Genomic DNA, 13,969 nt, shown 5'->3' on the forward strand with positions numbered 1-13,969 from the left:
GCTTTAAGAGAAAGCTGGCTGACTTCATCGACAGAGTCTGTCTTGAAGAAAGCGGCACGCTAAACGAATGCAGAGAAGTTTGGGTGCTGAGTCTTGTACTCGCGACGTAAAACAATAACTATTTGTTAACTTATAGTGCACTTAGAATATCGAACCTCTTAATAGAAATGGTGGCCCTGCTCGCTGATTGTTGATGTCCTCGCCATCTGAAAAATGCAAAGAACGGCGCGAAGGAAAATGACAACTACGCTTTGCGACGTTTACTGGAGTAGTCATGCACAAAAGCTCAGATTCTGTCTCAGATATGTGGCGGGAGGAACATTTCGTTTGCAAATACCTGTCGTTAGCGACTAAGGATTAACGCTAGTTCGCACAAAGAAAGGCTTTCGTTCATCTGTGAAAATGCGCCTACGCCGTCTACGAATACCCAAAAAGCGGATGCGAATGCTGCTCCACCATAAACTAAAAGTAATGGTGACCAAAGAAGATTGAGCTTCTACCACTGGATCTATCCTAATGGATTGAGGCTGACCGAATTTCCGAAATATGGCCATATTCGGCGCTAGGGCTAAAATTTAAAATATCCATCAAACTATATGACTGTCACTCAAGCGATAACCAAACAAATGGATGAACCAGGTTGCGATATACGGATGGCATGCTTTTACTGGTTATGTTGCGAAGTTCTAGAGACGTTAAGACCGCGCATTGAAAAACAGAAGAAAAGCATGACGTAAAGATTCTGATCATGAGTCTATAATCGAAAATGAGGAAATTATGGTATCCCAATCGACTAAATAAATACATAGCGCAATTCACCCTCGAGGAGTTTAGGGGCGAGTTTTTCTTTCAAATTACAACAATTTTGCGGATCTACCTGTTTTATGCCGACACACCCAATTTCATCTATTGAGGAAGATGAATTTGATGAGAAGCTTTTAATGGCAAAAATCTAACATAAGGCTGTCGAGCCGCTGCCGAAGAGCGACCCCGGTTCTAAAATATTCTAATCTTAGTTGTCCCTTCACTTGAGTCGAGGAATTTTGGTTAGATCGACAAGCACAATATCACTACACCACGGCAGTAGGAAAAAGTGAAAAACCACAACAGCCTAGCTAGCGCTGACGTACTGCATGCTGACTCGGTGTTATTTCAACGCATACATTCACTTCTATGAAGAATATAGTCGGGCGGTTCATATTGGAATCTAGGTGTTTTGTTAGTGCATTGTTTAGTTTCTACAATTGGGGACTGTGCAGTGGACGCGAATTTTTTTGTAGTGGAGCTATGCCACCCAATTATTGGCGAGCCATATGGAATTCACCTTAGGCATTTTTATAGACATAGAAGGCGCCTTTGACAATGCCACTTTTAGTATTACATATGTGCAGTTTGGCCCTTAGGCATGGTGAATTGGATCCATTCAATGCTAGCGCAGGAAGTCAGTTTCAGACAGAAGGGTTAAACGCATAGCATGCGGAGTTAATAAGGGCTGCCTCCACGGTGGCGTAATTTCTCCCTTACTTGATGTTTAGTAATAAATTCACTTCAATGGCGGAACGGGACCTACATGTCTTGTCCAAACTCTGAAAGGCATCTGGTTGCTTGGTTGGTTGGAGTGGCGAGTCCCAATTGACTCCAGTTAGCGCTCATGCGCCGTTTCGATGCCGCAAACTCGTGATTTAACCAATGAAAGGGTGTTGCAAAAAGACTAATAAACATTCTCAAGCGCCTCAGGGAAACCCGTCCCCCTATATCCATCCTGTGGAGTTTATAAATTCGAGAAGCTCTCCCGGGCTAACATCCATGAGTTCTGGGAGGCTTGCGAAAAAGGGCTATCCAAGAAACTTTACACTGCTTCAACAGTGTGCTGGTCATTCGCACAGCAGGTGTTCAACCGTTTCCTCCGCCTCCGGACGCTTGCAGCTGCGACAGGAGGTATTGTGTTCCAGTCCCATCCATGCTGCATGCACCTAAATTGTCCAATGCACCGTGAGCACCGCAAGCCAAAATGTTCACAAAACCAAAAGTAAAAAACCCCGAAATGTATAGAATATTGCCAATGCAGCGACTGAATTAAAAATTGAAGGCTATCAGCTTAAACTTCAGTTAAAGTGGACTGAAAAACTGCAGAATAAATTTAAGCGTAGTTTAACTGTAAAACCGGGCCTTAGCAATTCTTTTAGTGGCTGCACCTATTAAATATGTCAAAGTATTGGACTACAAACTTGTTGGCGTATTTTTTTCTTAAAACTGCATTCTTTTTTTTTTTTAATGAGTCATAAGTTAAAAAACATTAATAGCTTAATTGCTAGAACTTTTACTACACTACTTATTGAATAACTTAATAAAACAAAAGCTAACTGCGAAAGATCTCCTCAGCCATAGCTCAACGTATATCCCATATTTTCCATTAACGTCTCCTTAATAGCCGGTTGAAGTGCACGCTGCATATATGTGGTCAGCAGTCCGCGTACACCCATGGAAAAGATCTTTTCCAATTCGCTTGAGAAAGCATCCCCCGCCTCATCACGATCGCGTACATTATGTCGCTCGAAATCGCCAGCACGTTCCCCACTTTTAGCACCATTCTCGTAGAGCTCTGCAAACGCGCGCGCATCTGGAGCGATTAGATCTTGCAAATCATCTGACATATTCAGTATATCATCATTAAAGCGTATTTCATCGGAAGCCGTCGGTCGCTTGAGCTGTTCGTCATAAGTGCTGATTTCACGTTTTGCACGTAGCTGTGCACGATAATATTTAACATTATCATTTATATTATAGAAGTTCCGTTCCGCTGAATGTTCATCTATACGCCATTGATGACCATAATAAGGACGTTGTGTAGTAGTTTGATAATTATTACTACGTATATCATAGGCATATGGATTCAAGTATTTACGCCAACGACTTCCAGCGTTATCTTGTAAGTGCGCAGATGAAGAAGAGGAGGTCGAGGAAGCACCTAAAATCACATTCGGTTCCGATAATTCCACCACAGGCGGTTTTTCTGGCCTCTCACTGCCCGCATCACTTGCAAAACCGAAACGACGTTTCGAATTTTGACGTAGTCGCACTCCAGATGGTCCTTGGCAGCCATGTGCGAAAACTGATATAAATCCAGGCTCTGCAAAATGTGAGTCTGTGCGCACAGAGGCGGCTGCTATGCGGCGTGATTCCTCATTTCCAGCACTTTCGAAACCAATTGGTATTGTACGAAACTCAATTCCAGCACGACGTAATCGTAATATCATATGACATTTGCCACCGGTCGGTTGTAGCACCACTTTTCCGCTAAGCGTTAAATCGGGAAATATTAGACGAGTTTCCAATGTTGAATTTTGTGTGCTGAACCTACATTTGTCCACTTCCACCCAACGTGTTCGTGTAGATTTTGATGGTAAGCGCACTTTTAAATCTTCCACATCTACACTGGAGACTGCAGCTAACTTATGCGGTTGGCGTTGGTTAAAACTTGTCGAAAAAAGTTCTTCAAGTCCTCCTGTAAATGAATTGTAATTTTTTGGGTTTTGTTGTAAGTTCTTTGCGTAATAACCTCGTTCTCCTGCGGAATAGAAATCATCCTCGGGATCACTGTTTTGTCCGTAAAATGTCTGATAAAGTGTGTATGGGGTTTCACCGGAAAATGAACGTGAACTCTTTGCCGGAATACTACGTCTACGCATATGCTCTAATGCATTTTCCAAGCGGCTGGAGCAGCGCTGTTGCTTATAGGGTTGTGCAATAACGTCTGGGAAAGAAAAATATGTGCATATATAAATAAATTAGCAAGGATGAATATTTGTATTTAACTTAATATACTGTGGCGAATGTTGACATCACTAGGCTGTTAGTAAATAATCACGCAACAATAAAAACGTGAAGCAGCCACTCGTACATACATGTACACATTAAAGCTAGCAACAATTATGTACAAGGCAGCGAAGAGATCTCTCACACAAACACATGTGGTCATAAGCAGAAGTAGTTGCTCACACATACACACGTATATGACTATGAGAAACGCATAAACCACAAACATACATGTACCAAGCAGGATATTCTAGAAGGTGAAACGTCTAGACCTTTGGAGAAATATGCAGAAGAGGCAACAGAGAGTATAAAATCAGCGCAAGCTGAGGAATAAGTAATGGAGTATTGATTTAAGCACGCTGTTGGTGGTGAAGTTTAATTGTGAAATACTACATCCAAAGTAATCTAAATAAAGCCAGTTTGCAATACTAAATATTGGAGTGATTTCTTCAACAATTTAGCGATTCGAACGTTAGAAGAAGGTTTCAAATAAGCAGAATTTCCCTAAATTCGTTACAATACTATTATATTCTTTTTAAAGCAAAATTTTGTAAAGAGATGGATTTGGATGCACATCCAATCAGACCTGTTAAATGTCCATTAACATCAATAACACCGTCACAAAAAAAGTGGTATATACATGGGACTAGACGTATGTATCTATATATATTTCGTGCGCTGATTCCGAATTTTTCGAATTTGCAAATACACCCTCAAATTCTCGAGATATTTGCAATAACCTCATACGTTCAAAAGCGGATTAAGAAAATAAAACTAAGAATTTTCAATTAAATTAAGTGTATTTCCAGTGTATTTAGTAGGGCTCGGAAGATTAATCAGCTAAGCGATTAACCGATTATTCGTTATGAAACCGTTAGCCTGCTTACTAGTCGATTAACGATTTACTTCGACTACTCGAGTGCCATTGAAAATAGATGTGATGGCGGTTTTTTGCAAAAATGTCTGCACAATGTCTGCTTCGTTGGTGTGACAAGTTGACCCTGATTTCAATTAGCTCCAATTCGCCGCTTTGATGAATGAAAAAGCGTCTGTACTAATCAAAATAGAATATTGAAAATAACAGACGAATGTTCCGTTTTCCCACCACCAGAGCTTTGTAGCTGCAACTTGAAGTACTGTGTTGTTATTCAATCAGTGCCTCATAAATCCCAATTGTCAGGTGCCCGATGAACACTTCAACTAATCCGTATATATCACTTGTATTCATCTTAAGAATGGTGAAAATGGCTTCGGCGGAAGGACTGCTGTTCTCACACCACAAGCCATTTCAAATACTTCTACAAAAGGTGACATGTAAAATTTCTGAGTAAAATCTTAGTCCTTCCAATCAGTTCTTGTAGGGAAGAGGACCATATAATTTGTATCGTGTTATACCCGTCATTATTGACCGTATCCGTATGTATGCTCTTTCCAGATGCCGTTTTCGCCATAAAGATGTTGGACAGTATCATATTGTATTTCATGTTTAAAACCTCTAAAGATCACGATCTAATCGCTGCTGTGATCGGCACAAAGGCAAATCGTCGTATTTTTCCCAGATTTTTAGTCATGGAGTTCACTTCAACTGCCTTCCTACGTAAATCGTTATTTGAAAAGAAATAAAATCGGGAAAAAGAATGCCGTACATATATGAGAAGCTTTAAATATCCGAAAACCTCTTGCGCGCCTGGCTGCGGTTATGATGACGTATTGTATTTTAATATTCTTCATGTCGCTGTGCACCTAAAGCCCAATTCTTGGTGAATACCTCAGCTATCCATTTTAATACTAGTTTAACAATTTATATCGTTATAAAAGGTCACAGACTGCAGTATTTTTCACCTACTTATTACTAGTCTCATAATGATAGGATTAACATATACAAATCCCAAAGCCCGAGCTTGCCCGGAAATGAACAGTTAGCCGAATAATCGAAAGTGAACGGTTAATCGATTAGGCGACATTTGCGGCTACTAGAATATTGCTTACCAAATAACAATAGTCTTTCAGAATCGGATAAATCGGTAAATCGATTAACCGGCTAGTCCGAGCTCTAGTATTTAGATCTTCTGAAAAAGGAATTTGAAGTCAATATTTTTATTCGAACTCAGATTTTACAATGATGAAATGGTCAAAATGATGAAGGGTCAAAAACGCTGTACATTCCTCATTTGTCATAGATTTGAATATTTTTTTTAATGGGAGCTTTTCAGATTTGAAACAGCATAGTCATGGTACCAGAAAAGATGGTTGTTCCATTTTAAGGTATGAGCCGGACCCGTGCGCATCTTCCGCAACCAATCTAAAATTCTCTCATCATATATCAACAGAAATCAGCTGTTCTACCAATCAATTAAAAGCTTGCGCTGCCATCTGGCGTATGGGAGCAACTGCCGGTAATGCAGTGCGAATATTCACAATAGTGCCATATTACAAATAGAATTCTTTGTGTGTTCACAATCGTTTATTTTTAACAATTTATTTTAATAAAATATAGCGAAACAAAAGCACTACGGCCAAAATTGCCCAAAGCTCGCTAATAGCCCGAACCTCCGTCTTTACAAACAAAACTTTATTTCTAGATTTTGATTTCAAATAAGAGCGAAAATGGACCCGTACATAAAAACAGGAATTAGAAATCGTATATGATTTGACATAACCCGCTTTAGTTGTTAGAAATAGAATCTGTCAAAGGCTTAAGAAGCATTGTCACGTCAGCAAAATTATCTTGTGGGAATTTAAAAATGTTTATGAGGTGTTTTCATTCGTTCGTTTGGCGCGTCCTCGGACTAGCGGTTTGTTTGGATGTCCTGGCGTCTTTTCAGATCTGTAAGATAAGATAGGTATCTGCCCATAGGAATGCCTGCGCTTCATTAGGGCCAGAATCAGGAACTATAGAACTGCTTCGCCGCTTCGTTTTTTTTCTTGGTGAGAACGGGACTCGCAGCGATTGCTATAAGTAAACCGGAGTCACTTTGTTATTTCCTTTTATTTTATCAATTACTTCGTGCCGTAAGGACACCGTTGCTTCGCATGGTGGTTCAGTAAGGAGAAGCCTCCGTTCAAATACCGCTCGATGCAGCAAGTGCGTAGAGGTCTTCTTTAGTCTCTCCTCCACGTTGAGCTTCTACGACAACTGTCTAGAATGATTAATAGACATATTCTACAAGGCTTATCCTGCAAGGTCACACCTTCGGTACTTTGTACTTCCTTGTAAACAAGACCATATCAAGACCGTGTTCTCCGCGTTTGCGCTCAACCTAACATAAGATGCCCAAAGCAAGTTATCCAAGAGTACATGAGTCTTATGCACCTGTCGAATATTATTCTAAGCCATTCCACAATCGCTCTACTCGAGATTTATAGCATGGCAAGGAGTATACCACCTGAATACTGAAATTTAAACTACGAAAAAGTTTTCACCGCCAATTCGATCTGGGTATCAGTCACCAAGCCTGGTACTACCCCCTTGGTGATCGATGTAAGAGTGTTTAAATGTGCGTCGAAAAGCGCTTCAAAGAACTCTTCACACGTCAAACGTTACACCGTTCCACCGGCCACCGGACGTTGTCCATCGATCCTACGCCTGTCACTCCTTTTATTAACTAGACGTTGGTTACAGTTCCCCTCCAATATTCCAAATACAAAACTCCGCCACGGTGTGTGTGCGCGTTAGGATATACGCTGCCGATTTGCGATGTTTTTCGGTGGCGGCGGCGGCGTTCGGGGCGTTACTATATTTTCTACTCTTTTAAAAGTGTTCAGGCCATTTATTGTTCTTCTCGAAAATTGGTCCGATATGCTCGAAAGGGGTATCAAAGGATGCGCATCACTCTGCCAGTTATAAAAATCCAATTGCGACTTTAACACTTTCTAACCGTTTAAAAGTTATTTGAGAACACAGGCGATTTCAATGCCAGCTTAACACGGATTTCGCATCACCGAATTCACCAAGTTATTACAACAAAACACTTAAATAAAAGTTATATAATAAATTTAAATGCCAATTCGCATTATTTTTTCAAAAAACTAATAGAGAAAAATGAATTTAAATAAAATGTCCTAAAATGTCGCACATATTTTCAAATTGTCCTCAAGTTATTAAAAAAGCAAGTTACCCGAAAAAGGTACCGAATTTTATATCTAGGTTGGCTGAAAAAATAAGCGAAATCAGTGAAGCAAAATCCTTTAGTAGGCTCCAGTGGTTTAAATTCTCCTTTGTAGCGATTCTCAGCTCACACATAAGTTGCATATATCTTCAATACGTATGAGAAGGGTTTGAAAAATCACTTTATTTACTGAGCTATAAAATAGCGTGTGAAATCTTAATTTTGATTTTCACACTTCATCATTCAACACCCAAGTCTCCCGGTTCGACAATTCCTAAAGTTGGCGACCCTATCCGCAACTAGTCCCTTGGAGTGAATCACATTGGATATAGCCTATCAACCATGTTTAAATATGACCAACACGTGACGGCTCCTGTTACAAATGTGAATACGTAGGCACATACATTTACCAGGTGAGGCTTTGTGTCCTTCGCAAGAACACTCAAAGTGGTGAAGCAAAAGCTTTCTCAAGACAGTCGAACAAATGAACGGGTGTTCTACTACCCTAACGTAGGTGATAGTCGAACTAGACTGAAAACTGAAGGCGGTCATCCATAATGAGCTCTTATATCATAAGGCCGAAAACGGGACTATTGAAGTCAATATATCGAACACAAATCTTGCAGATTTTGGTCTATATTTTAAAACTTTTTTCCACGGTCTTTGTAACGTTTGAGTTATATAGATGCGCCAAGGATTATACCATTTTCACCCTTGTGTTACCCAATGATATCCACCTAGACTGCTTATGATTTGGAGGGCGGCATCCTTGGCCGAATAGTTACTCCCTAGCGTTTCAAGGTGTTTTTTTTTCGGTGTAGCTCCGAAACATAGCGCGACAAAAACATCGGTCAGAAAGTCTTCAGAGCTACACCTAGAGCTTCTAAGAAAGTGACGTCGACGAAGGTATGAGTTCGAAGTCGCAGTCCTATAGCTGCTGTGCTGGCATATGGTATAAGGGTTCTTTGGCACGATCAACAATAAGCCAGTATTGACGCTAATCGTTAAAACTGGGCCACGAGAGTCATTACTATTAGTAGTTAATTGATAGCAACCATAAGTCGCCTTTGTGCGTGACCAACATGTAGCCAAAAATGATTTAAAGAAATTGTGCCGACGACGGGATTTAGAGTTAGCCCAAAACATCTCCCTCGGTGAAAGTACGCTACAAAAGTGTGACCATATTAAGTATTTCTCCCTCTCTCCGCAAGGAGCTACACCCGAAATTTGTTGATCGATCCGCAAGATTTTGAGGCAAAAACCGCGGTTCTTTCCGAAATGGGCGAAACGTCGATTTCCTTAAATACACATAAACAAAACCTTTCCGAATATTATTTTTTTTTAATTTTCGCTGTACAAGCCTCCCAGATACTCATCCGCAAGTTAATGATATTATTCCAGATCGTCAAACATACCATTGACGTCAGCAGTATGTTTCCATATTCATTAGTTGTGGACAATGTGATACTCTGAAGTCCAGCCATTCATTCATTCAGAGGTTTACGCCGATCACTTTGTCGGCACGCCGGCCACGCCGCCGCCGCCGACCATTAAGCGACCGGCGTAAACCTCTAGTGTGCGTGTACGTCTGAAGCAAATACCACCAACAAAGTAATGTGTATTCATTTAGAAAAAAACAGGAGCCTTCTCGACTCTGGATTGACTGAGTGCTACCTCAGCCTTCGACGTTAACCATCTTACAAGTGACAAAAATTCAAAGGTTTAGTGAATTTGTTCATACATTTTCTAAGATGCCTACCTTCAGACTTGCTAACCAAAATCACATAAAAAAATAAAAATATTCCTTTAATATATGGCACCGGACGCTCTTGGTGGCTTGTCATTTTATTTAGTTTTTATTATCACACAAATATGAAAACACTTTTAAAATTTACACAGTAGTCTTTGGTTTTAAAAAGTATAACTGTGTTATATTTTGGTAAATCGCTGTCAGTTTGGATCTTTCTCGAATGCACAATCCGTTAATTTTAAACAAAATCGTTCCGCTCTCCTACATTGCACTGCCGAAAATGGAATTAAAAGTGGCACAATGAATTGTTAAGTCGCACCAAAGTGTTCAAGAAGTTAAAAAATACTCCATTATACCTTAAAAATGCAATACATGTGCATGTTTGTGCATGTGTGGTATGTGGTATGAAGCCAAGTCACCACTGGAACAACAAGTGGTAATGTATGTATGTATGCGCAAGCGTAAACTAATTTACTTCAAGTATAGTAGTTAAGTCGATGTCACTGCCTTGTTGTCGTCACTTCCACTATCTGTTGTTGTTGTACCATCGCCAACGTCTTCAGTGAAAGTGTTTTCCACAACAAATAACCCCATTGTAATTTGTATGAGAAATTATGGCAACAAGTGGCCATCAAAATATGTCCATCTTATAAAAGGCTTATAACGCTTGCTCATACGACTTGTGATCCGAGGACTGAAATTCGAAGTACAGCTTACTTTTCTCGCATTTGTTCGAGTCTTGGAGCTTACGATTTCTTCAGAAACACAAGTGAAAATTTCCACAAAAACACTAAAAAACAAGTAAGAAAGTCTAAGTTCGGGTGAAACCGAACATTACATACATTACATACATCTGTGCACTTGAAACGCTGTTTTTGTTTGCTTTGTGTGGTTAATAGTCAGGGCCGGATTAACCCTCAACGGGGTCCTACGCAACCATCAATTTGGGGGCCTTTTTTCACGTCCGTTCCCTTCTTTTTTCGATTACAAAATACAATAATAATATCAATAAAATTTTCTACATTTGTTTTCGGCAAATTCATCAATTATATAATCAATATCGATTTTGTTCAATAAATCTGACTCAATGCAAAGTATACCTAACATCTCGCTCTTGTCGCGTTGTAGCGCTTTGAGCAGCTTTGATTCCTTTTAATTGCGAGGAGGATCGTTCGGCAGAACAATTTGTGATCATTAATATAAAAAAAGCCGAAGAGCTATTTCTGTGTTAGGAAATACATCGGCTAATTGATCTTCCATTAGAATCTTATACAAATGACTATGAGTTTTTTGTGCATCAGTGTATCTGGAGTTCACGTAACTTTGGAATTGTTTCGTTCAATGAAAAATTCTTCCAAGTGTCTAGAATAAAAAATAACTAAGTTATTTATAGCTTCGTGGAGGTCTTCATCACTTAGAGAAAAGTTGATGAGAAATGAAAATCTCTCTGAAACTTCCATATACTTTCACTGTGAAGATTGTCGATGATTTCGAGGAAACCTTTTTGTCCTAAAATCACCACGAGGGGAAAATTCTACTTCTGGAGCATTTCCGTCATTATGTTGTTTTTTTTTTTTTACGACGAGTACATTTTACGATTTCTGTATAACTTACACCAGGTAATAATTGTTTTGTTTTTTCCTCAAAATCATTGAACTTTTCACGGAATGAAACTGAACTCTCTTCTAACGATCCGTACAAAAAAGCACACGTTTTCAAGTCTGCTTTTTCACTTTGCAATGACTTTCTCACTGAACGCATAGCAGTCAAAATAGAGTTGAAGGCTTCTTTGCTTAATCTTTTGCACGAATATACTCTAATGCCACAATAATACGCCTACCATTCCTAAATACAATTTCTCTTTAAACTTAGGAGCAATGATGAAAACTTTGTAACCTTACTTTGTCTACTTGATTTTTCTAGGGCATTTGACTCCTTCGACCATCAGTTGTTTTGCGCTAAGCTAAAGGCTTACTTTGGGTTTAGTGATGATTCATTGGCATTAATCAACAGCTATTTAACTAGCCGATACCAACGCGTAATAATCGGTTCCAAAATGTCATGCCTTAGCGAAATAGTCTGCAGTGTACCACAGGGATCAATACTTGGCCCACTGTTATTTAGTTTATTTCATCAATGATATTTTTACGATCTGCGAATTCGTCAGTATGCATGCTTAAGCGGATGACGTTCAACTTTACCTGTCAGCCGCATTGATGAGGTTGATGACTTGTGTTCGAAACTTAATGCTGACATTTCATCTATTTCCGTTTGGGCTAATAATAACGGGCTGTGCCTCGATCCTAATAAAACGTTTGGTCTACCTATCTCAAAGAGAAAGTTGATTGAGATGAGAATTCCACCTCTCTACATAGGTACCGCACAAATTACGCTAGTGAATAAAATTACAAACCTTGGCTTTGTAATCAACTCATGTATGACATGTGTTGATCACGTTAACTTAGCCATAGGTAAGGTATATGGTGCCCTGCGGAACTTGCGGCTATCGGCTATGTTTACTGGCTATTCAGCTAATTTTACCTTATTTGACATACGCTGAATTGATCTACAACAAGCTAGATTCACACTCTGCTCATGAAATGGATGTGGCCTTTAACCATATTACAGGTTACGTGTATGGATTGCAAAAGTTCGATCATATATCTCGTTGGAAGTCTCGCCTTTTGGGATGTCAAATTTTTGACTATCTTAAAGCCAGGAGCTGCATTTTCCTTTACCAACTAATTGTTACTAAAACGCCACTATACCTTTATAATAAGCTTACTTTCACAAGATCTGCTCGTACAAATGATCTTATCGTACCTACATTTAAATCAGTTTCGTCGACTAGACTTTTTATCGTAAACACTATACGTACATGGAATTCTATTCCCAATTCTATAAGAAATAATTTTAGTGTATGCAACTATAAGAATGTTATCTATAACTATTTCTCAGACAATAATTAGGACATAGAGTGGCCATGTATAATTTTAAAATACCGACATTAAAACTAAATAGCTTTATATTGAATAGGCCTACGTTATATACATACATACTTTTTAATACATGCTTATTAGTATTCTGTAATTGTTTAATTTAAACCACTATTAATATTTTCCTGCTTTGTTGTACTATACAAGATCTATAAAATCTTACCGTACTAATACTTCTTATCAATAAACATAAACATAATCGCCCTCTAGAGACAACACAAAGTGTGTACCCCAAATTGGGCGGTCCACTAACAACAAATATTTAATCTATTTATGTTAGTGAATTTTGTTTTCATGGCTTAATATTGGTGAAAAATCTTATTTGTATAGCTTTTTTCGTTAGCATAAGGCTGTTCGAATTGTACAGACACATTTTCAGTGCAAACAGTTGTAGCTATGAAAGAAATAATTATGTCAAATTTCGTTCGGATTGAGAGATTTATGTTCGACTTATGGCATTAAAGTATTTTGGAAAGAGTAACAAAAAAGACGCGGGTCACGCCCATTTTCCAAACTTGTTGAAGTTTGTTCTTAGCTGAACCATACCACTACTGAGGTAGAATCAGTGTTGCCAATCTAGAATCTAGAAAAAAAGGGCTAGAAAGAGCTAAATTTCGTCGAGAAAATCCAAAATTCGTTCCAAAGAGAGCTAAAAGTATATGTATGTATATTTTTCAATGTAAGTTTTCACATTTATTTCAAATCAAACTTAAACAAAGTTATAAAAAAGGTACAGTAAACTCAAAACAAAAAAATAGGTACAAGAGAGGTACATAAATAATACTGTTTTTATAGAGCATTTTATATTTTTAATAACAAAAATACGTTTTCCTTAACTTTTGTTTAGCCAATTGGCGGTAAGGTATCGTTAAAAAGTAAGCAGTATTTTTCACACTGATACGATGACGGCACGGCTATAGGTTCGCCAAAAATACGACTTGATGCGACCGATGAAAATTAATTAAAATTTTTTAAAATTTTTTTATTCAATTAACGTCCTACGGGTATGCGAATCACCATTAAAATACACGTGTGCGATATTCAAGTTTACGTGGCCTTAGACTTCAAAATCTATGACTTCGTCCTAAGAAGATGAATTATTACTTTTGCTACACTCATAAATATTTTTTGTGTTCATTAATTTTAAGAAATCGTGGTTTATTTGAAAGTCATGACAGCATTTATTCAGAAGTTTAAGACCACTCTTATTACCAGAAGCGAATTGAATAAAACTAAACTCATTTTGCTTCTGTGTTTGATTTTAATCAAACTCATGTTTGGTTCTTGCAACTTCAGCA

The 13,969-nt window shown here is 38.6% G+C and overlaps 1 protein-coding gene across 1 annotated transcript; it reads right to left on the reverse strand.

The window, feature by feature from the left end:
• Positions 1–2,270: 2,270 nt before the first annotated feature.
• Positions 2,271–9,932, reverse strand: LOC137244547 (uncharacterized). The gene is made up of 2 exons (XM_067773678.1): positions 9,685–9,932; positions 2,271–3,754 (listed from the first exon to the last, which is right to left on the reverse strand). Exons 1-2 carry the CDS (start codon positions 9,767–9,769, stop codon positions 2,379–2,381), a joined length of 1,461 nt encoding a protein of 486 aa, XP_067629779.1. The 5' UTR covers positions 9,770–9,932; the 3' UTR covers positions 2,271–2,378.
• Between the last annotated feature and the right edge of the window lie 4,037 nt (positions 9,933–13,969).

The sequence above is a fragment of the Eurosta solidaginis genome, chromosome 1 (genome assembly GCF_040869045.1).
Source record: "Eurosta solidaginis isolate ZX-2024a chromosome 1, ASM4086904v1, whole genome shotgun sequence".
NCBI classification, from domain to species: Eukaryota; Metazoa; Arthropoda; class Insecta; order Diptera; family Tephritidae; genus Eurosta; species Eurosta solidaginis.

Coding starts and splice junctions, on each gene's coding strand:
- LOC137244547 (XM_067773678.1), bottom strand. CDS start 9,769: ATGACAAGCCACCAAGAGCGTCCGGTGCCATATATTAAAGGAATATTT. Junction 3,755..9,684: donor TTTGGTTAGCAAGTCTGAAG/GTAGGCATCTTA, acceptor TTTCTTTCCCAG/ACGTTATTGCACAACCCTAT.